Source organism: Plectropomus leopardus, chromosome 14 (assembly GCF_026936395.1).
Source record: "Plectropomus leopardus strain MGB_pleo_1.0 chromosome 14, ASM2693639v1, whole genome shotgun sequence".
NCBI classification, from domain to species: Eukaryota; Metazoa; Chordata; class Actinopteri; order Perciformes; family Serranidae; genus Plectropomus; species Plectropomus leopardus.
The window spans coordinates 335,001-358,654 of record NC_142189.1 but is presented as its reverse complement, the minus strand read 5'-3'; the positions used below and the strand labels follow the sequence as shown (position 1 = coordinate 358,654).

At 48.3% G+C, this 23,654-nt stretch overlaps 2 protein-coding genes and 1 non-coding gene across 4 annotated transcripts in view; all 3 read right to left on the bottom strand.

Moving 5' to 3' along the window:
- Positions 1 to 107: 107 nt before the first annotated feature.
- arid4a (AT-rich interaction domain 4A) lies at positions 108 to 20,617 on the bottom strand. 2 transcript variants are annotated; one of them, XM_088087098.1, is made up of 25 exons: positions 20,362 to 20,617; positions 19,426 to 19,470; positions 16,905 to 17,015; positions 14,884 to 14,949; positions 14,651 to 14,741; positions 14,193 to 14,272; positions 14,009 to 14,106; positions 13,680 to 13,809; positions 13,308 to 13,387; positions 13,134 to 13,204; positions 12,768 to 12,949; positions 12,542 to 12,614; positions 12,334 to 12,428; positions 12,082 to 12,179; positions 11,757 to 12,000; positions 11,425 to 11,645; positions 10,771 to 10,929; positions 10,595 to 10,676; positions 9,343 to 9,556; positions 8,442 to 8,504; positions 6,759 to 8,363; positions 6,380 to 6,484; positions 4,299 to 4,451; positions 2,496 to 2,642; positions 108 to 2,408 (listed from the first exon to the last, which is right to left on the bottom strand). In XM_088087098.1, exons 2-25 carry the CDS (start codon positions 19,429 to 19,431, stop codon positions 2,305 to 2,307), a joined length of 4,278 nt encoding a protein of 1,425 aa, XP_087943224.1. In that variant the 5' UTR covers positions 19,432 to 19,470; positions 20,362 to 20,617; the 3' UTR covers positions 108 to 2,304. The 2 variants fall into 2 exon arrangements, with proteins under 2 accessions (XP_087943224.1, XP_087943225.1); XM_088087099.1 differs by lacking the exon at positions 20,362 to 20,617 and adding an exon at positions 19,646 to 20,287.
- Positions 14,376 to 14,461, bottom strand: LOC121938688 (small nucleolar RNA SNORD53/SNORD92). Its single transcript, XR_006105345.1, has one exon. It is a non-coding gene; the product is annotated as a small nucleolar RNA SNORD53/SNORD92 (small nucleolar RNA).
- Positions 20,618 to 22,408: 1,791 nt separating the features above from the next.
- The window catches only part of psma3 (proteasome 20S subunit alpha 3), an 11,625-nt gene continuing 10,379 nt past the window's right edge, over positions 22,409 to 23,654 (bottom strand). The window contains exons 9-11 of the mRNA XM_088087129.1: positions 23,230 to 23,297; positions 22,885 to 22,949; positions 22,409 to 22,568 (exon numbers count right to left, since the gene is read on the bottom strand). Of these exons, the coding sequence (XP_087943255.1) occupies positions 22,524 to 22,568; positions 22,885 to 22,949; positions 23,230 to 23,297 (178 nt within the window). The 3' untranslated portion in view covers positions 22,409 to 22,523. The remainder of the gene's footprint in view (positions 22,569 to 22,884; positions 22,950 to 23,229; positions 23,298 to 23,654) is intronic.

Sequence of the window (23,654 nt, the reverse complement as noted above, 5' to 3'; positions counted from 1 at the left end):
TGAAAGGGAATTAACTGAATGTTGTTCCTGAACAGCGAGGACCTCCTGAGCCGAGCGCTCCTGAACGCAGCGCACCTGAATGGGGTCAGGATGAGGACTCGCAGAAACATATTTAAAAACTTTATTAGAAACAGAGAGCTGTTTATTGTCACACAGTTCCAACATGGCTTCTGTTTTCAGGAGGGTGTGTGTGTGTGTGTGTGTGTGTGTGTGTGTGTGTGTGTGTGTGTGTGTGTGTGTGTGTGTGTTTACAGTTGTCGCTCTCAAACCGCCGCTAACAAAACGCCACATAGAAAAAAAGCAACAGAGGAGGAGTTCATAATACAAACAGTCTTCTCTTAAAAAATATTATAAATCATTCTTTACAGGCGTGTAAAACGTTTGTCTCAAACACACGTGTGTTTCATTCTTTACGTTTATGTACAAACTGAAATGTTCCGGAAACAGCCGTCTGCCACAGAAACACCACAGAAGAAGAGTCAAGAGCGCAGCAGAGTCCTCCGGGAGCCACGTCAGTGCTGAACGTACGGAAGATCAAATACGCCAGAAGAAGAAACGGAAATATGGAATATAAACGCAGAGCGTCGAATAGTCAGAAATATTAATGAGATTCAAGATATGAAGCCAAATTTCAGACTTCTTTTTAAAAACTAAAATTCTAAATAACACAAACTTATAATTCTTATTCTAAATCAAAAGGAAGTTTTCAGACATTAAAAAAAAAAAAAAACAGAATTTTTATGTTCTACAGGAACATTTTTGGAACATCAAGATCAAAATTTTACTTTAAAAAATCACTTTCAGATCAGAATTTTGCAGTCATGGTATCTTCACACTGATTTAGGGACTGTTTTTTATTTATGATATTTTTTTTCGACACTGGGGAGGTACTTTTATTTTGACTGAAGGAGCAACAGACGACTTTAAATGGCTGGATTTCATGTTTATTTTACTGCTGATGTTAAAACTAAAAGAAATCAACAAAAATGTGTTTTAATTGTCAAAAAATGTAAAGAAATTTTAAAGATAAACAAAATGCAAATTTTGACAGAGGGGCAAAAAAACCCTTTAAATTAAAAAAGCTCCAAAATAAGTATTTTTAAAGAAAACATGCATGTTTTATTTAAAAACTAAAACTTTAAAAATGCCTGTTTTTTGCTTCCATTTACAATAACCAAAACGACCAATAACCATTTATGAGCCAGAAACTGGAGGGAAAAAATGAATTTATCGTTGGCTTTTCAGTGGGATGACTGCGTCTGTCACAAATAAACTACAGTCCCTAAGTAAAATGTTACTAAGTGAAATTTTTTTAATAAAAACTTAAAGTCACATTAAGACTCCTGAGTCATAAAAATCATATAATTATGTTTTAGATCCATATTATCGAAACGATGAAGAGATTTTACTATATTTTTTATTTTCTAAATCAAAATCACGAGGTATGGAGGTCAAAATGTAGTCTGAACGTTTTTATTCAAACAAAACTTTTCAGCCTTTTTGACTCAAAGTTATGAGATTATTATTATTAATAATGTGAGTATTTTTCAGTTTTTAATATTCCGTTTATTTTCCTGGCACTAATTATCCTCCGTACCACCAACACAAACATTACAAAACTGAATAAATAAAATTCATTTTAATTATTTTACACAAAAACAAAGATTTCATTTTCTCTCCCGCTGTGACATCAGAAACTTTTTGGACTTTTTTTGTTTGTTTGTTTTTACCAAAATAAAAGCTCTGATTCTGTATAAAAAGACCAAAAACCTTCACAGCAGGAAGTCAGGAAACTTTTTCTTTCTTTTTTTTTTTTTTTTAAATCTTTTCTTGTTTTTTTTTTAACTGTTGACGGGAAAAGAACGAAAACAAAAGTTGCATAATGAGCTTCAGGAATCTACTTCCTGTTTGAACTGAAAGATATTAAACCGGTCGCTCCATTTTGAAATTAGGAGAAGCTCTGAGGACGCAGTGGAGGACAGGAGGAAGGAAGGAAGGAAGGAAGGAAGGAAGGAAGGAAGGAAGGAAGGAGGGAGGGAAGGAGGGAAGGAAGGAAGGAAGGGAGAGAGAAAGGAAGGGAGGGAGGGAAGTTTAGCGTGGCGGCTGAACAGACGGCTGATTTTTCTGTCTTCAAACAGGAAGTCAGTCCACAGGTGAGGGGGCGGGGCTAAGGTCAGGTGGTCGTCCCCCTTGCCCCTCCCCCCCTGACCTGAAGGGAGTTTTTTTCCCCATCATGCCCTCAGAGCATCTGAGTTGGCGTGGCCTGTGGCTGAAGGTGTGGGCGTGGCTTCACTGGGCGTGTCATCACCTGCACTCCACGGCGACGGTGTTCTGCGTCGGCGAGGCCGAGGACGGACTCATGCCGGTGTCCGAGGAGCCCGAGGACGTGGACGCCGTCGTGTTAGACACTGAGGGACAGACAGGATGTGTTTCATTAGTGACGGGACACAGTGTGACGGACTGCGTCTCCCAGCATGCCCTGCGCCTCCTCCTACCTTCTCTCTCCTTCTTCTTCAGCCTCTTCCTCCGTCTGTCGATGGACGCCACCTCCGACTTCAGCGTCATGTAGTACTTCCTGATCTCCTGCAGCTTCTCCTGCAGGAAGGAGATCCGCTCCGCACTCGACATGCTGTCCAACTCGTCTGAGGAGGAGCAGGAGCAGAAAGGAGGAGAGAGGAGGAGAAAGAAGGAGAAAAGAAGGGAGGAGATGAGAGAGGAGATGAGAGAGGAGAAGAAGAGAGAGGAGGAGACAGAGAGGAGGAGACAGAGAGGAGAAGAAAAGAGAGGAGGAGACAGAGAGGAAGAGAGAGGAGGAGAAGAGAGAGGAGACAGAGAGGAGCAGAAGAGAGAGGAGGAGACAGAGAGGAGGAGAAGAGAGAGGAGACAGAGGAGGAGAAGAGAGAGGAGACAGAGAGAGGAGGAGACAGAGGAGACAGAGAGGAGGAGAAGAGAGAGGAGACAGAGAGAGGAGGAGACAGAGAGGAGGAGACAGAGAGGAGGAGAAGAGAGAGGAGGAGACAGAGAGGAGGAGAAGAGAGAGGAGACAGAGAGAGGAGGAGACAGAGAGGAGGAGAAGAGAGAGGAGGAGACAGAGAGGAGGAGAAGAGAGAGGAGGAGACAGAGAGGAGGAGATGAGAGAGGAGAAGAAGAGAGAGGAGGAGACAGAGAGGAGAAGAAAAGAGAGGAGGAGACAGAGAGGAAGAGACAGGAGGAGAAGAGAGAGGAGACAGAGAGGAGCAGAAGAGAGAGGAGGAGACAGAGAGGAGGAGAAGAGAGAGGAGACAGGAGGAGAAGAAAGAGGAGACAGAGAGAGGAGGAGAAAGAGGAGACAGAGGAGGAGAAGAGAGAGGAGGAGACAGAGAGGAGGAGAAGAGAGAGGAGAGAGAGGAGGAGAAGAGAGAGGAGACAGAGGAGGAGAAGAGAGAGGAGACAGAGAGAGGAGGAGACAGAGGAGACAGAGAGGAGGAGACAGAGAGAAGGAGACAGAGAGGAGGAGACAGAGAGGAGGAGACAGAGAGGAGAAGAGAGAGGAGGAGACACAGAGGAGGAGAAGAGAGAGGAGACAGAGAAGGAGAGAGGAGGAGAGGAGGAGAAGAGAGAGGAGGAGACAGAGAGGAGAAGAAGAGAGAGGAGGAGACACAGAGGAGGAGAGGAGGAGAAGAGAGGAGGAGACAGACAGAGGAGAGAGCATAAATATAAATATTAATAGTATAAATACTGTGTACATAAGTAATTTACATAATATAAATATTTGTAGTATAATTGGTAAAAAAAAAAATTATGAGTAGTGTAAATATTGTTTATTAGTGGTATAGCTATTATAAAAAGCAGTATAATTGTTTAAAAAAATCAAAACTATAAATATAATTATATTAATAATATACATATTGTTCAGTGTTTAGGTTTTAGTGATATAAATATACATATTAGTGGTATAATTGTTAAAAATAATCATTTAAAATACTAGTTGTATGGTGTTTATCAGTGCTATAAGTGTAAATATTAGCAGTATAAATCTTAGTCTACTTTTATTTGTGAAATACAAACTGAAAACATTAATAGTGTAATTCTTCCAAATATTAGTCACATAAATATTTAAATATTAGTAGTATGTACTACTAGTATAAATATAGAAATATTAAAACTATTGGTAGTATAAATATTAGAAATATGAGTCGCATAATTATGAGAAATATTAACACTATAACTTTAAACATTAACACTGTTATGAATATTAGTACTATAAATATCAGTGGCATAAATATTACAAATATTAGCAGTATAAATGTTATGAATACCGATCTGGAAGGTCCACTTGTACGTCCTCTGAGGGGAGAAGTTGTGTTTGTCTTTACTGTGAGACGAGGGAGACGAAAGATCGGGACAACGAGACTTCTGGGACTTCTGAGACAGAGACAGACGAGACTGGTCCTCACTGTCACTGCTGTGACCTGGAGGAGGACAGAGGGGGAGGACAGAGAGAGAAGACAGAGAGGGAGGACAGAGAGAGAAGACAGAGAGGGAGGACAGAGAGAGAAGACAGAGGGGGAGGACAGAGAGAGAAGACAGAGAGGGAGGACAGAGAGAGAAGACAGAGAGGGAGGACAGAGGGGGAGGACAGAGAGGGAGGACAGAGGGGGAGGACAGAGAGGGAGGACAGAGAGAGAAGACAGAGAGGGAGGACAGAGAGAGAAGACAGAGAGGGAGGACAGAGAGAGAAGACAGAGAGGGAGGACAGAGAGAGAAGACAGAGAGGGAGGACAGAGAGAGAAGACAGAGGGGGAGGACAGAGAGGGAGGACAGAGAGGGAGGACAGAGAGGGAGGACAGAGAGGGAGGACAGAGGGGGAGGACAGAGAGGGAGGACAGAGGGGGAGGACAGAGGGAGAAGAAAGAGGGGGAGGACAGAGGGGGAGGACAGAGAGAGAAGACAGAGAGGGAGGACAGAGAGAGAAGACAGAGAGGGAGGACAGAGAGAGAAGACAGAGGGGGAGGACAGAGAGGGAGGACAGAGAGGGAGGACAGAGGGGGAGGACAGAGAGGGAGGACAGAGGGGGAGGACAGAGGGGGAGGACAGAGAGAAGACAGAGAGGGAGGACAGAGAGAAGACAGAGGGGGAGGACAGAGGGGGAGGACAGAGAGAGAGGACAGAGAGGGAGGACAGAGAGAGAAGACAGAGGGGGAGGACAGAGGGGGAGGACAGAGAGGGAGGACAGAGGGGGAGGACAGAGAGGGAGGACAGAAAGGGAAGACAGAGGGGGAGGACAGAGAGAGGACAGAGGGGGAGGACAGAGAGGGAGGACAGAGGGGGGGCAGAGAGAGAAGACAGAGGGGAGGACAGAGAGGGAGGACAGAGGGGGAGGACAGAGAGGGAGGACAGAGGGGGAGGACAGAGAGAGAAGACAGAGGGGGAGGACAGAGAGGGAGGACAGAGAGGGAGGACAGAGGGGGAGGACAGAGAGGGAGGACAGAGAGGGAGGACAGAGGGGCAGTTATTGAAAAGTCAAATCGTTATTAATATTAGTGTTTATATTTTTATGGTCAGGCTGCTGTTTGTAGCTGAATGTAAACACACACACACACACACACACACACAGACACAGACACAGACACAGACACAGACACACACACACACACACACACACACACAGACACAGACACAGACACAGACACACACACACACACACAGACACAGACACAACAGACACAGACACAGACACACACACACACAGACACAGACAAACACACACAGACACAGACACACACACACACACACACACACACACAGACACAGACACAGACACACACACACAGACACAGACACAGACACAGACACAGACACAGACACAGACACAGACACACACACAGACACAGACACAGACACAGACACACACACACACACACACACACACACAGACACACACACACAGACACAGACACAGACACAGACACAGACACACACACACACAGACACACACACAGACACAGACACAGACACAGACACACACACACAGACACAGACACAGACACAGACACACACACACACACACACACACACACAGACACACACACACAGACACAGACACACAGACACAGACACACAGACACACACACACACACACACACACACACACACACACACACACACACACACACACACACACACAGACACAGACACAGACACACACACACACACACACACAGACACACACACACAGACACAGACACACAGACACAGACACACAGACACACACACACACACAGACACACGCAAACACACACAGAGACACAGACACAGACACACACACACACACACACACACAGAAATGCATGCGCTGGCATGCAGCCACGGTGACATCAGCGTGACGCGGCGTGCTCACCTGCTCCGTTCTTCTCCACCTTGCCGGGCGTGTTCGGTCGTTTCTGGTGGCGTTTCGGTTTCTTGGCCGTCGGACTCGAGTTAGAGTCCATCACCCGCTTCTGACCTGAGGGGTCAAAGGTCACACAGGTCACTCTCTACAAGAACTGACCAATCAGGCGGAGGCATCCCACAGACTCCGCCCACTGACTCATGTAAGCCTCACAGCTTATGTTTCAGTCACACAACATTTCCAGGACCTTTCCAGGACCTTTCCAGGACTGTGACTCAGGTGTCAAAGACCTCGATGTTCTCTCAAACTGTAAACGTTTTTTTTACATAAAAGACAGAAGACTTCCAGCAGGACCGGCGTTGAGCCCTGGGTGTCTCCTGTGTCTCACCTCTGTCCTTGGACTCCTGCAGCGACAGCAGGGAGGTGGAAGAGGAGGAGGCGCTGCCGTCAAACCCGGGGCTGGAGTCTCCCTCCTGTTCCGCCCTCGCCGGTCCTCGCTCGTCCTCGGCGGCGGCGCTCCGGGCTGGGTGGAGCTCCTCGGGGCAGGAGGCGGCGCTGGAGGCGAGGACCGGCAGGAAGGGCCTGAGCTGAGGTTGGGGGAGGTGGGGGGGGGGCAGGGAGGCGTGGAGGAGGCTGGGCAGCGGGTGCGGGGCGGGTTGGGACTCCCTCATCATCAGAAGGAGGTGCTCAGGGGCGGTGGCGGGCTTCTCCTTCTCGTCGGGGTCGTCCAGGTCCACCTCGTGGCAGACCAGCGCCTCGGGGCCAATCTGCAGCTCCTCGGCGGGGGAGGGGCCTGGGGCCTCCGGAGCAGGGGGAGGAGTAGCAGCAGGCACCTCCAGCTCCTTGGTGGCTCCGCCCGTCAGACGCTCCTCCGACGCCTTCCTCTGCGCCTCCTCAGCCAAGCGGGGCCACTCGTCCGCCTTCATCACGCCCTCGCTCCTCCTCTCTGACTCCCCCCTACGGAGTGGCGAGGAGTGGCTCGTCTTGGACGGGGCCGGGGAAGTTTTGGGGGAGGCGGCCTCCTCCTGCCTCCTGTCGGGGCGGAGCTTCTTGTCAGTCGGTCGCTGCTCAGCTGCTTTGCGTTTGAGCGCTGCACTGCTCCTCTCCTCCTCCTCCTCCTGCTGCTCCTCCTCGGTGGCCGAGTCGGTGTCTGAGTCAGCGGCGGCGGCTGCAGGGGACTCAGGGGGGAGGCGCTGCGTAGGGAGGCAGTGGAGGACCACCATGGGCTCGTCCTGTCTCTTCAGGACACCGCGAGGAGGAGACGCCACATGTGAGGGGCTGCTGGCGGGGGAGCAGAGGGGGATTCTGGGAGGAGTTTCAGAGCCCGTGTCCCTGAGGACCGCCCTGCGTCCTCCTTTGGGGCGGGGGGAGGACAGAGAAGTGGACCTGCTGTCCTCCTCCTCCACGGGGGCGGGCTGCGGCAAGGACTTCTCAAGAGACGTGGAGCTGTCCGCAGGAGGCGGTGTCTTGCTGGGGGACGTTTTGTCCATCTCTGGGACTGGTGGCATCTTGGGGACTGGCGGCGTCTTGGGGACGGGCGGTGTCTTGGGGACGGGCGGCGTCTTGGGGACGGGCGGCGTCTTGGGGACAGGCGGCGTCTTGGGGACAGGCGGCGTCTTCGCCCCTCGCTCCGGAGACGTTTTGTCCTCCTTGTCCAGGTGAATGAGCATCATGGCAGCTTCCACTGCTGGCTCCTCCCTCTGCTCTGCCTCCTCCTTCTCTGATTGGCTCGGGTGTTTGTCAGTCTTCGGAGGTGTGACGGGCATCTGCATCACCGTGGCGACTGGAGGCTGACCTGCTGTTGTCGTGGCGACAGTGCTGGTGTCGTTGTTGGGATTCTTTGTGACCTCACTGGGTTCCTCCTCCTTCACCTCCTGCTCCTTCTCCTCCTCCCCCTGGCAGGGCAGAGCTTCAGCCCTTCCTCGCCATGGCGCCGGCTTCTTATCAGGCGGGTCTTCTGATTCGCTGTCCTCTGACGAGTTCCCAGAATCCTCTGCAGGAGACAGAACCTTGATTGGTTAGTAATTCGCTCTACAGCTGATCAGAGACAGGAAACAGGAAGTGACCTCACCGTTGGACGCTCTGTCTGAGTCGTACATGCCCGACGTCCTCCTGGTTCTCCTGCGAGGTGTGTCTGCGGGAACGAGGACACGTCAGAGAGACACATCAGAGACCCGTCAGAGTAACACACGTCGGAGAGACACATGTCAGAGAGACACACGTCAGACACACATCAGAGAGACACATCAGAGAGACACATGTCAGAGACACATCAGAGAGACACATCAGAGAGACACATGTCAGAGACACATCAGAGAGACACATCAGAGAGACACATGTCAGAGACACATGTCAGAGAGACACATCAGAGAGACACATGTCAGAGACACATCAGAGAGACACATGTCAGAGACACACATCAGAGAGACACATGTCAGAGACACACATCAGAGAGACACATGTCAGAGAGACACATCAGAGAGACACATGTCAGAGACACATCAGAGAGACACATGTCAGAGACACACATCAGAGAGACACATGTCAGAGACACATCAGAGAGACACATCAGAGAGACACATGTCAGAGACACATCAGAGAGACACATCAGAGAGACACATGTCAGAGACACATGTCAGAGAGACACATCAGAGAGACACATGTCAGAGACACATCAGAGAGACACATGTCAGAGACACACATCAGAGAGACACATGTCAGAGACACACATCAGAGAGACACGTCAGAGAGACACATCAGAGAGACACACGTCAGAGACACGTCAGAGACACGTCAGACACATCAGAGAGACACGTCAGACACATCAGAGACACACGTCACAGAGACACGTCATAGACATGTCAGAAAGACACGTCATAGACAAACATCAGAGACACGTCAGAGAGACACGTCATCATGAAAAAGTGCTCGTGTAGAGAAACTGGTTTCTGAGCGTGCTCAGTGAGTCTTACTGTCTCCATTGGCCATGCTGGACGGCAGCTCCGTCCTCTTGCCGTTGGACCGTTCCTCCGTGCTCGGCGTTTTGGAGACGCTGCGTCCCGCTGAACCGGTGGGCGTCGTCCTGATGGCAGGTCGACCTCTCTTCGCTCCTGGAGGTTTCACCGGCGCCATCGACGGCGGCTTCTCCTCCTCTTTGTCTCTGTCCCTGTCCGTCTCCTCCTTGTTCTGTTGGGACACAGAGGACGTCAAACTCTGACCACAACAACAAACGAAAACAACCAGCAAACGAACGCCTGCTGGATCTCTCAGAATCCCCGTCTGCACCTTCAGTTCACTCAACAACGACGATGACAACAACGACGACGACGACGATGACAACACACAATGAAAACACAATAATCAGCTGATATCAGGTCTTGACCGGATCGTTGTCACAAAATCAAAGACTTCAATAACCACTGTTCTTTTGCACACTGAATTTCTGCAGTACTACACAGTACTTCTGATCACTGGGAATGTGCAGTATTTCTGAGTATTCTTACAGCAGTCTGGTGATCTATTTTACAGATTTTTTGTTCCTGTGGATAATTACAGACGTGCTTTATCTTCCGTGTGGTCGGCTGTGAATGAAGCGCCGTGATGAACATTATTTCCTGTGAACGATTAATAAAAAATACTAAAAACGTGTGTGTGTGTGTGTCGCTGTAAAATCAGACCTCATATGCAGCTCAGAAAAGTGTGTTTTCAGACAGGATCTCAGCCTGATATTTACTGATATGACTGATTGATCGTATCTGGGGTCCGCAGCTCGGGTGCTGAAACACGATCGGTGTGGACGCACGGCGAGGTAAACGTAAACACACTGCTGCTGTTCGTGGGGCTCATTTCACAAATCAACAGATGTGTGTAATCTGAGGAGGCGATGTCATCATCTTTAGGAAATCTCAACCATTTGTTTCCGAAATTCAGAGAAAATATCTGTTTACACAAATATCTGAAAACAACAAACTGGTCAAGGAGGCTGCTCTGCACACACATGCTCATGGAAACAAATTCAAAACTTTTCCATGACTTTTCAAGGACCTGCTATAATAATAATACCAATAATAATGATAATATTAATAATAATAACTTTGATTTCTATAGCACCTTTCAAGAAACCCGAAAACACTTTACACAACTGAATGAAAACGTAACGCAAACAAACAAACGTTTTCCAAACACATCAGATTCAAACTGGTCACATGACCTCGGCGAGCTCACCTTCATCTTCTTCCTCTGTCTCTTCTTCGTCCCTTTCTCCACGGGCCAGATGATCCGGTCCGCCTTCACCCACTCATCGTACCTGAAGATCACACACATGCAGAGCTGTGTAAGGACAGACTCCGCCCCCTACATCAGAGCCCACCCACCAACCAATCAGCTGGCGGCGCACTGACCTGACGTTCCAGCCGTAGTAGTGAACCAGGTAGAACTGCTCTCCGTTGTCCACGTCCGTCTTCTTGATGTGAGCCTCGTAGATCTTCTGAGTCTTTCCTCTGCCGTACTTCACCCGCACCTTCGTCCCCGTCACAGAGTCGCCATCCTCGTCCTCCTCACTGCGCGTGCACACACACGCACACACGCACACACACACACACACACACACACACACAGAGGTCAGTACACTACGATGATGAGCGTGTACTGAACGTCTCTATGACTTCGTACGTTACAGCTGGAGCTGCTCGTTTCTTTGCAGATTAAGAAGAAATCAGATAAACAGCTGAAACGTCAAAACATTTCTACAAGACAATCAACTAAAATTTACAAGAAAAATAGAAAAGAAAAAAGGTTAAAGTTTGGTTTTTTTGGAAAAGGTAAAACCACTGATTTACACCCCAATTTATTACATACAAGTTATATATAAATATTTCTATATATTTTTAAATGAAAGAAAAACGGTCACGAAAGGAGAAACGCCTCAAACTAGCTCAACTCGGATGTTTGGGTTTTTTTAAAGCTGCAGTCAAAGGAGGCGATGAGGAGAAAAGCTGCAGACTCCTGGAGGGAGTGTGAGCGCTCCTCCTCCTGCTGACAGAGGTCAGTCTCACCCGTCCACTCTCCTCCTTTCCCCCTCCTCCTCCTCTTCATCGTCCTCGTCGTCCTCCTCTTCCTCAGAGCCCTTCTCAGAGTCGTCCATTCTTCTGTTGCTGCGTCTCCTCACCTCCCTCTGCTCCTCACCGGTATCTCCTCCTCCACCTCCTCTCTTCTCTGGTCTGAAGGGCGACTCCTGCTCTGTCTTCACCTGACTCCCCACGCACCTCCTCCTCCCCTACAAACACACAGAGTCAGAAACCGAAGACCAACAGGAGACATTTCCCTCAGATTTTGACTCCCTGCGGAGGAGCAGCAGGAGAAAAGGAGGCTCCTCATTGTGTCTCACCCTTGGGGACAGATGTCTCTCCTTCACCTCCTCCTCCTCCCCGCTCTCACTTTCTGACTCCGCCTCCTCCATCTTCTCCTCCTCAGGCTCCGCCTTCACCGGTGGAGTGGCGGGCTCCTTAATCTCCGCCGCCGCTGGAGGCTTCTGATTGGCCGGTGGTGGTGGAGGGCGGGGGTTGTTGTGATGGATGGTCCTGAAGGTGATGGAGGCGGAGCGGCAGTACTCCTCGAAGCCGTACAGGTACCTGAGGACACAAGAGACACTGTCAGCAGACAGCAGGGGCTGATGGGAAACCAGCTGCAGGTGAGCTCAGGTGTGCTCTTACTTCTTGTAGGCCGTCTTGACGTTGTAGGACGCAGCAGAGTTCAGGACGGGGATCCCCAGGTCCATGTAGACCTGCTTCCACACCGTCCCTGACTCAATCTGCAACACAGAGACACGGTGTCACCGAGGGACAGACAGGAGGGCAGACAGGAGGGCAGACAGGAGGGCAGACAGGAGGGCAGACAGGAGGGCAGACAGGAGGGCAGACAGGAGGGCAGACAGGAGGGCAGACAGGAGGGCAGACAGGGCTCACCTTGTGGCAGCCTCCCTGTTGATAGACGAGTCTGAAGAGCTTGAAGAGATTCAGGTCTTTATAACCCAAAACTGGAGGCTTGTTGATGGGAGTCCCTAATGGACAGACAGAGGGACAGAGAGACAGACAGACAGTCATTACAAAGATTAAACAGGGGCCCTGGAACAGACGGGGACACATCACAGCGTGAAGCGTCCAGGTGTCTCACCTCTGTCCTCCATGAACTTATAGAGCTGCTGCAGGAAGTGATCTCTCTCCTCCGGATCAGGCTCCTCCTCCGGCTGGACAGAGAGACAGGTTAACAGGCAGACGGGTTAACAGACACACACACACACACACACACACACACACACACACACACACACACACACACACAGACAGACAGACAGACAGACAGACAGACAGGTTCACAGACAGACAGGTAACAGTCTTACCTCCTCCTTTATGTGTTTCTTCTTCTTCTTCTCCTCCTCGTCCTCCTCGTCCTCCTCGCTCTCCTTCTCGTCTTCATCTTCCTCTTCATCGCTGGAGGACGACTCCAGGATCTGACTCATGTCCATCTTCCACACATCAGGGACCTCCCCGGTCCTCAGGAAGACCTGGGCTGCTTCAAAACCTGCAGAGGGAGCAGCAGTAGGAGCAGCAAGGGGAGCAGCAGGAGGAGGAGCCGGGAAAGAAGCCGCAGGAGGAGGAGCAGGAGGAGGTCACAATAAAAACAATGAGAAAATGTTGAAGCAAATGAAGAAAATGAGAGCAGTGAGTCAGTGCCCCAGTGCATTGTGGGAGCTGTAGTTTCTTACCTCTCCTGCTGGAGAACTCAGAGAAGCTGATGTTACTGACGGTGTGGACATGTCTCCTCACCACCGTGTAGCTGCAGGACAACAGGAGACAGGAGACAGGATGCAGGTGAGACGCAAGTAAGACACAGCTGATCTGCTTCTGATCAAAGATCAATAACCATCAAAAAAACTCACAACTTGCAGTCGCTGAAGGCTCGAACCAAACACTGATCCTTCTTCACCACCAGCTCATCGTGACAGCTGGGAGAAACCACCTGACACACACACACACACACACACACACACACACACACACACACACACACACACACACACACACACACACACACACACACACACACACACACACACACACACACACACACACACACACACCTGAGTGAGCCTGCACAGATCCTCTACACCAACAGATGGATCACTACACACCAGCCATCAGAGACACAAGTTAACCTTAGCAGCAAAGATCTTTTTTTAAGACTTTTAAAAATGTGTGTGTGCTTGTGTTTTTCTCTCTGTGTGTTTTTCTCTCTGTGTGTGTGTGTTTACCAGGGCCAGGTACCAGCTGCTGGGCTCCTCGCTCTCGATGCTGCAGACTTTTCCCAGCAGCTCGTCGTTCAGTCTCCTCCTGTCGTCCTCCTCGTCCTCGCTGGACGAAGACTCGTTCTCCTCATCAGCCCTGAGAGACAGACAGAGAGAGACAGAGGGACAGGCAGACAGAGATCGTTACTATTATAAAATATAAGTATAATTATTGTTGTTATTATTACTAATCTGTGTTTGTGTGCAGCAGCAGAATCTGTCCTCTGTGGACTCGTCCCTCATCAGTGTAATCCGTGATGTTTGTAAATAAAGTTTGAATGCAGCAGCAGACTCACGTGGCCTGAGACGAGCGCCGCCCTCCGCGGTTTGACTTCTTGCCGATGACCGGAGTGCCGAAGTGCTCGGGGTTAGTGAGCGGCAGCTGGTCCAGCGTCTGGGACAGGAAGTGATCAGAGGTTAGATATGATGTCACACACAGTGGCGGAAGGATACATGCCAGAGAAGTAGTCCCTTACTTACCTCGCTCTCTGCAAAATGTCTCTCTCCCTTCAGACACAGAGACGTACGGCGAAGAGTCTTCTCATCGCCGTCGTCAAACACTGAAACACACACACACACACACACAAACACACACACTTCAGTGATGTGAACTTTGACACCTGACATCTCTGAGGTCTAGGCAATCAGAGAGAGGGGGCGTGGTTGGTCAGACAGCCAAGAGAAAATGTGACATCATATGACATCATCAGCTCTTTGAGCGAAACCTTTTCTCAGCATCATCACTCCAACAGCCAATCACAGCGTCTCATCTCAGTGACATCACACACGGGAGCAGGTTGAAGTGACAGCTGCTTCGCTCTGACATCATCACCGCAATTATTGGTTACTGATTATGAAGAGGTTTGTGTTGGAGAGCTCATGGCATGTAAACCCGCCTCTGACAGACGGACCAATCAGAGGGCAGAACACAGACTCACCCACAGTGTAGAGGCTGGCGTCCGTCAGCTTACTGATCACCGCCTCGCTGGACACGCCCTCGTTAGTCCTCACCTCCACCGTGGAGCCCACCTGGACAGAGACAGGGACAAGACAGAGAGAGGGACAGAGAGACAGAGACAGGTCCATTAGGACAGACTTCAGTCTCACATTAGTACTTTGAGGATAAGTTTTCCTCGTTTCCATGGTGACATCATCACCATCACCTTCTTACCCTCAGCGGTCCTTTCACCTGGTCGTCCTGCACCACCTGGGACGTACTCTCTCCTTTCAGGTTGACCTGAGGACACACAAAGACATAAGGACATGTAGAGGACAGACAGAGACACATGGACATGCTGCTGCTCTCAGATGATTCTGATAACGATCTGATTCTGTTTTCATTTCGGGACTCCTGCAGAATAAAGTTTGGCAGATTTGACTCCGGAATTAAGCATCAGACTTTTCTCAAACCCAAAACTGAAGGAGGACAATTTTAAATTTGTAACATAAAACCACATATCTGATGTCCAGGGAAAAGGTGAGATTATCCGGATTAAATGTTGCAACACAGCGAACGTATTATAGTGGAGTTCCTCTTTGGTTCTCCATCAGACCTGATCATATCTGACGTTTCTGCCTAGTTGTTTGGGTTTTTTTGGCTTTTTTATGGTCCTCAATCTGCGTGAGACTTTACTGCTTGGACTGCCATCATGATGAGTTTAAGAAAAGAAATGCGTTCTTATTTATTTATTTATTTATTTTTAAAAAAGATGTTACCGGTTATTTTTAAGGTTTTATTTTGGCTTTTATAGCTCATGTGATGTGTAACAGCGAATAGTGGTAATGAGAGTTTGGCTCCCTGCTGGAGCCAAAATCGGTCAGCTGCTTAGATCACAAACATGTCCTAACATGCTCTGCTCTGCTCTGACCCTGCTCACCTTTTTTGGTTTTCCATTAGGAAAAAGTACCACCTTTTTTGGTGCCTGCTCTCCTGGGGTTCTACAAACAGCCAGTCTGAGTTACTGAGAGGTAGTAAGTGGTACTCAGAGGTACTCGGAGGTACTATGAGGTACTAGGAGGTACTCGGATGTATTAAGAGGTGACATGAAACACTGCAGACCGCTGATTAGTCGGAGAGAAATGTCATTACGTCATCAATGCGCGGCACCAACAGAATACCCTGAACAGCGCAAATTAGGGCCGCAACTAACAGTTATTTTGATAATCGATTGATGGGTCGATTATTTTTTTGATTAATCGATGAATCAGATTTAAAACAATAAAAATAGAAATAATATTATAAGCATTTTTTTCTCCCATCACTTTGTTCAAAAACAGATTATCATTGACAACAGAGCAAAAAGTGCATAAACATCCGTGAAAATAATATGAAATAATAAATAATAACTACAAAAAAACATTAACAATTGAAACACTAAATGTTGAGTTTTTACAAAAAAACGTGACGTTTCCTTACTTTAAACCTGAACGTACGTGATTTTTTACCGTTTGTTTTCGTTTTGTTGCTGTGTCATAACCGTCGTGTTCGCATGCTGTGACACTTTTGCGAATTTTGCAGTTAACACACTTCCTTGTTTTGCATAATGTGAAGTGCTCCAAACTTTTGAAGTTTTCGTACAAAACGTCCTCTCTGCCTCCGCCACGCCTCTTCAAAACACCGACAGTCCCGCGAGAGAGTGATGTAATAATCACGCGACACAATGAATCGATCATTTTATTGGTTGCCAACACATTAAATAATCAATTCCAATTTTTTTATCGATTCGTTGTTGCAGCCCTGGGTGCAAACCCGCGCCCGCCACTTTCAAACAGCCGGGCTATCGTAGCGGCCACAGTTTTGTCTCACTTTCTTTTCTTTCCCAAAATAGTGACCACAAAGTTCCCGCCGTGGTCGCTCGCCGAGCCGCAAACGTTCCTCACCTTGCTGGCCGACGAGCGTATCCAGCGAGTGTGACTCTGTGCGTATGTGTGTATCACATTGAAGATGACATTACGGAAGTTTCATGTGGCGTCACTATGACGACCAGCTACACTGAGGCGGTACTATCTTCTAATGGAAAACGACCCCCAGAAAGTACCCGATACCTGAAGTGTAGAGTAGAGCTGGTACCATGCAGCGGAAACGCGCCATGTGATCGCAAATGTAAAACTTTGTTGGGTGTGGACGTGTCACACACACGCGGCGAGCCCGGTCAGGTCGTCCTCGGGTCGGTCTGTGTAGCGGCGTCTTACCTTCACCTTCACCATGCGCTTCACTGTCTTGATTTTGGCCTCACAGAACGCTCCTCTGTATTTGGCACTGACATCTGTCCCCACGGTCAGGTAGGCAGGCTCGTCTGCTGCCTGAAACACACACACACACACACACACACACAGAGTCAGAAACATCACGACACACACTCCCAGCATGCATTGCAGCTGCAGCTGATGAGGTCACTTTGGCTGAAATCTCACGTTTGATAACATTTGAGCCGTTTGAAGCTCAGTTAGCTGCTGACATATTTCGGGAATAATGTACCCACTACATGCTGATGATGATGATGATGTGTGTCAGTTATCCACACGTGTTGCTGAATTCATGAAAAACAGAACACGGAAAACAACGCTCTTCACATTCATTGTGCAAAATAAGAAAAACACATCAGCTGAGGGTCAATTTCGGCTCCCAGCAATTACGAAAACAATGTAAAGGAGAGCCTTGTTCTTATCAGTTCACTTTATCTGAACCTCCTCGGCTCTCTCTTCTCTTTGTTTGGCTCCTGTGGGAATATTTTGTGTCCGTCAGAGAAACCAGCTGCAGGTTCCCTGCTTCCTCTGCGGACCTGTGAGGGACAGGTTCAACGAGTCTCTCAGGGTCCACACCAGGACCAGGACTAAGATGGCAGCCAGATAAGAGACACAGCTGCCATCTTTGTTTGGGTGGCACAGTGGAGCCTCGAGTTTTTAAAGGATAGCCGAGTAGAGAGATTATTATTATTACTATTATAATACTTATTATTACTGTTATTACTATCATCGTCATCACATATTCAGCTCACTGTGACACTGGGTTCAGACGGGAGATTTTTGAATTCACAGACTTCCAGGTACTTTTTCAGGTGAGAGTTTTCGACAGACAGCTGTCAGCTGCAGGAGAGTTTTGCTGCAACATCCTGCTACCAGAGAGCGCCGAAACACGGCTAATTATCAATACACTGGTTATTGTTTTCCATGCGTGACTGACGAAGCTGACGGCTTTATGTCTTAATTTTTATTCTGTGTTTAATATTTTTATTAGCTACTGATTCTGTTCTGGAGGCACACGTGCTGCGTGTTTAATGATCATTTCGTGTTGTTTGTTGAGCCGTTTTAGAGGATTTTCTGAAGTTTCCTGAATCTACTTTTACTCGAGGAAAACGACTGCCTTGAAAATTTCAAGTAAATATTAATATTAATCTAAATTAGTGTTTACTTTTTATCTAATGAGGTTTTCTTCAAATGTAATGAGATTACTTTAAGTTTGAGCAAGTGTAAACAGAGTTGACGGTCTGCTCTCTGCTGCTCACTAACTGTATATTTATATATTATATGATTTATTTACTTTATATTTGTAGTTATATTTACTTTCCTTTTTCAGCTTCAAAGGTTCTGACAAGTTGATTTGACTTGTTACAATCAAAGCTAAACTTACTGCAATGAAACATGTCAGTAAATGTAACTTTTCTCCTTCACTGACTTTATATCAGAGTGAAGTCGACTTAACATGTTGTTAAATTCACATGTTCAGTGAAGCTGTCGCAGCTTAAAACGAGTTGATTTACATGAAAGTTTGCAACTTTTGATAACTTCAGTAAAGGTGACTGTGCTGTTTATCTGCTGCTCACTGACGAGTCGCTGACGAGTCGCTCATATTAGTATTCCATTGACGAACAAACAGTCAGAGACGAGACCGAGGTCAAAGGAAAGGGAGATTTTCAAGGCATCCAAATACTTGAATTTCTGACTCAAATTCAAGCACCTCAAGCACCATGAATGACGCCTGGACATGAGACAGAGACATGGACCCAGGCATGTACGAAGGCTACAAGAGGACATATTTGGGACATTTTATTTTATTTGAACAGGCTGAATAAATTAAATTAAATGTCCCAAACATGGAGATCAGAGAGACAAGAGTGATGGAGACAAACCAGGCTCAGACAAGTCCTCTAACTGGGCTGACACCTGTCCAAGTGCATCACCAGAACCCAGTTTAAATGTCCCAACAGAGACAGCAGAGAGGGGATAAACAGCAGAGAAAACAAAAGAGGGGACAGACAGCAGAGAAGTAAAGACGGGGGGGGTAGCAGAATGACTGCAAAGACAGGGGGGAAGATGGCAAAGACAACAAAGGGGATGGACAGCAGAGACAACAGAGGGAGACGGACGCAGGGACAAGACAACAGAGGTGGGCAGACAGGAGAGGGGGACAGACAGCAGAGACAGCAGAGGGAGACAGACAGCCAAGACAACGGAGGGGACAGACAGCAGAGGGGGACAGACAGCAGAGACAGCAGAGGGAGACAGGCAGCCAAGACAACGGAGGGGACAGACAGCAGAGGGGGACAGACAGAGACAGCAGAGGGGGGATAGACAGCAGAGTAGTAAAGACATCAGAGACAGCAGAGGGGGACAGACAGCAGAGACAGCAGAGGGGGACAGACAGCTGAGAGGGGGCAGACAGCAGAGACAGCAGAAGGGGACAGACAGCTGGTGTCTTAGGTCAAACACTCACCTTCATGTCTCCGGTTATTTGAGGGAGTCCAGCTCGGAAGATTCACTGAAAGACAGAGACAGGAGTCGATGTTAGAGCTGTAGAGAAAGGGGACAGACATTGTGTCAAACTGTCCTGAGATAATGCTAAGCTAACAGTTAGCCTGGTGTTAGCTCAGGCTTTCCTCGGTGTGGCCTCCTCCTCCTCCTCCTCCTCCTCCCGGATCAGAACAAACACTAACCTTCACCTCCTCCGGACCCGGAGCCGCTGGGTTCAGCGGGCTGCTGGTCGGATGTGTGCGGGTACAGGGTGAAGGGAGCCGGGGGAACGGAGCAGCGCGGCGGCCGGAGAGCACCGCCTCCTTCCCGCTCCGCCATCACAGCTCGCCATGTCAGCTCGGCTAGCTCGGCTAACTTCACCTCCTCCCCCCCAAAAAAAACGTCTGTTACCGTCCGGCTGCTCGGGACGGACTCCCAGGACAGCTGTGACCGGGTCAGAGGAGGAGCGGAGCCCGGCGCGGAGCGGAGCACCGAGCGGAGCGGCGGCTCCTCTCCGGAGCTAAATTTAGCCGCTTGGCTAACTCAGCTAGCTGGTTTGTTTGGTGATTTAAACCGTCTGAAGGCGACCAGCTGCTCGGCTAACCGACGCGTTAGCTGCCGTTACCGGCGGAGTTTCGAGCGGGACCGGAGCGGACCGGAGCGGACGGTCGACGGGAGACAAACTGCGGATTTATTTATTTAATATTCGGCCACAAAGCTTCACATTTCTTCACTGAAAAACAACCGACCCGCTGCCATTCAATCCGCCGCAGCTCGGTACAGCCGCGGCTTCCCGGAGCCCCCCCCCCCGGCCTCCCCGGGGACAGCAGCGCGGCCCCCGGGCCCCGGTGTACCGGGGAGGGTCTCCGTTATGAGTTAAAAGCGAGTTCGGGTGAGAATATTGGGGTTTAATACTCACATTGACGGTGTCCGCGGTGCTTCCCTCTCCTCGGGCTGATACACGAACAACAAGCTGTTGAGCCCCGAGCTCTGTTTCCCGACACCTGATTGGCTGTGGTGACAGCGGTGGTCGCAGTGCAGAAATCTGATTGGCGGAGTGATTCCTCGATTCTAATAGGACATACCTCTCCTGGCGCCGCGGTTGGTCGATACGAACGCCGCGCCACGAGGGAAATGACGACATCCGCTGGGCGACTGTCCAATCAGAGGCGAGCTCAATTGAAAAGCCCGCCACTGGAGGTCGCGATTGGCCTCGCGCTTTTTGTGCCCAGAAATAGCGCGTCGCTATTGGCTGAGCGGGCTTCCTTGTCTGCGACGAAGCCCTGCCCAGGTACGTGCCGGAGGTCCGCGCACCAAACTCCATTCAAAAATCCGCTGAGTTAATATAACCTTGTTTACCGGCATGGCTGCGCACACGGGAGACTCACACCCGATACTTTGTGGAAAACACCAAAGTGTTTCATCTATTTGATTACCAGACATCCGTTACAACGCACAAAAACTGGACAATCACAACGATTCGCCTCGTTTACTGACGCGTTTCAGAGCTAGTGCCTACGTACCGAAATAACCGGAAAAAGAGGTCAAACAGTGTACAAAAGTTGAATTTGTATTTAAACACGCTCCGTATGTCGCGTGACAGGTATGCCGAAATAGAGAGGTGACATTGTGACTCTGATAAAGCTTAATATTTGTATTCTGACACGTTAATAACTGGCACATGACAGCTGTAAACATTAAATGGAGACTTTTTTATATGAAGTTTGGCGATGCGGTTTCCATATGTGAGACAACGTCACATTTCAGGCTCTGTGTTGAACCACAACAAACGGCTCCGCGGAGCTTTTCGCGTCGCAAACACTCAGAAAACGAGCCGAACCGGAGCGTGAAGACCGTACACACGATTCAGACTGAATCGCGGCAATTAACGGGAGTTTCAGTCGGTTACGTTCGGTTTTTCTCGGTTTTTTTTGTGGCGCCGTTTGTAGAGCCGGAGTGGGCGGGAACATCGGCGCCTTTACGTCACCGGAAGACAGTGACGGCAGAGCCATATATGTCACCTTCCTCTCCGGAGGTTATTTCTACACGGTAGAGCGTGCGCACCGATGGCTGCCTGTCACGAGCCTCTCGCACAGACATGTACAATACTTAAGGGACTGTTGGTAATTTATGGGGGGGGCTGAGAATTCATGACTTCCTGTCCGGGACTTCCTGCGCCGTAAACATGAGGTCACCAGTTTGGCCTGAGCAGCATCTTGTTTTTATTTTGGCTTTAGAGCGGAAACTCGGCATTAAATAACTAGAATTTATTCATATTATTGATAATTAATATTTCTGAATTTGTGGGCCTGCAGGTTTGGAGAGAACTTCTGTTTTTGAACTTCTGTATTTCCTGTTTTTCTTTAAAACTTTTGAGTGATTTTTTGTTTTACTTAAGTCGTTTTTCCTTTAAAAAAAACATGGTTATTTTTTGTCTTTTAAAGTAGGTTTTTTATTTTTTTTCTTTGAAAGTTTTTCTTTTTGCTGAATATTGTTTTCTTTGAATTTGTTTTTCTTAAACAATTTTCTGCATTTTTTCCTCTTGACATAAATGGGTGTTGTATTGTGGTCCTTTTTTTGGTCTCTTTTTGGTAATTTTGTGTCTTTTTTAGCAATGTTGTCTCCTTGTAGTTACTTGTAGTTCTTTGTGGTTATTTCGCCGGTGCTTGTAATTATTTTGTGTCTTTTCGCAGATCATTTTCATCTCTTTGAGGTCATCATGAGTCTCGTGCTCAGTATGAGTTCATTTGAGAGACATTTTGCAAATTAAGGCCAGGGGCCCCTGACATTTGGGCCCTGAGCCCTGTGACACAAATAAACGCTGTAAAAAGTGTTTGCCTGTTTTCAGCTTTGTGACAACTTTTTTTTGTAAAGAGCCAATTTTGGATCTTTTCATCCGTCAGTTTATCACAAACATCAACACGTGTGTGGATGGAGAATCAGCTGATCAACACCGAACACAGAAGAACAGAAACAAACCTTTTTTATTTCCAAAGCTGAAATGGATCCAAAGCAAAAACAAGAGAAAAGTTCAACTATAAAACATAAAAAACAGAGTGATGTGAGCGAGAGCAGATGACGTTACATGTTGTCTTCATCAGAGTCATCTTCTTCCTCCAGAGAGTCCTGAAACACACACACACACACACACACACACACATTTAGTCAACAAATTATGATGAAAAATCCTCATCAATTACTTTTTTCTTCAATGACCAAACTGAGATCATGTGGAGCTAAAATTAGATCCTAACGAAATCTTTTATTTTTGTTGATGAGACGAAGATGTCGGCCGTCAGACATTCAAAATGAGAACACAACGACCAACAGCTACTTTCTAACGCCGAACGAGCAGCAGCGCCACGTCGCAGCGCCGACCGCCTGTGAACTCTAGAAACAGTCCGAAAAAAAGACGCAGCGGTAGCTGTCGGTGTGTGCTCACCTTGGCGTATTTCTCAGCCTCCTCTCGGACGTCTTTGGGCACCAGCTCGTGTCGTCCATTTGTCACTGAGGGGGACAGGAGACAGAGGGGAGGACAGTCAGACACGTGGCGTCACCATGGGATGTTATCACCAGAGGAGGAGTCACATGACATCACTCAGTGAAACGCAGTCAGCTCCATGTTGAGTTTAAACACATTTACTAAATAATGATTAAGTTTTTCACTAATGGCTGTAGAGCAGAGATCGGTGCAGAGCAGAGATCGGTGCAGAGCAGAGATCGGTGCAGAGCAGAGATCGGTGCAGAGCAGAGATCGGTGCAGAGCAGAGATCGGTGCAGAGCTCACCTTCTCCGACCCAGCTGAGCTCCAGCTCAAAGGCTTTGTCCTTCACCTCATCATGGACGATGTAGATTCTGAGAGACAACAGAGGACACAGCTCATTATCACAAACCACAGTCTGCCTCAGAGGGTTTACAGCAGGCACCATCACTCTATGCTCGGACCCTCACATCCACTGAGGAAAAACTCTCCCCAAAGAAACTCTATAACGGGATGACTGAGGACTCAGGGCTTTTATTTTGGAGCAATATTCACTTCACCTCAACCCTCTGACAACATCATTAATCACACCTGTCTAACCTGCAGATTAACCCTTTAGTGCCCACTTTAATATCACTCTCTCTCTCTCTCTCTCTCTCTCTCTCTCTCAAAAAAACGCACTAAAAATATTCTACATTAATATGGTTTTCTACTTTCATTGAGTTTATTTT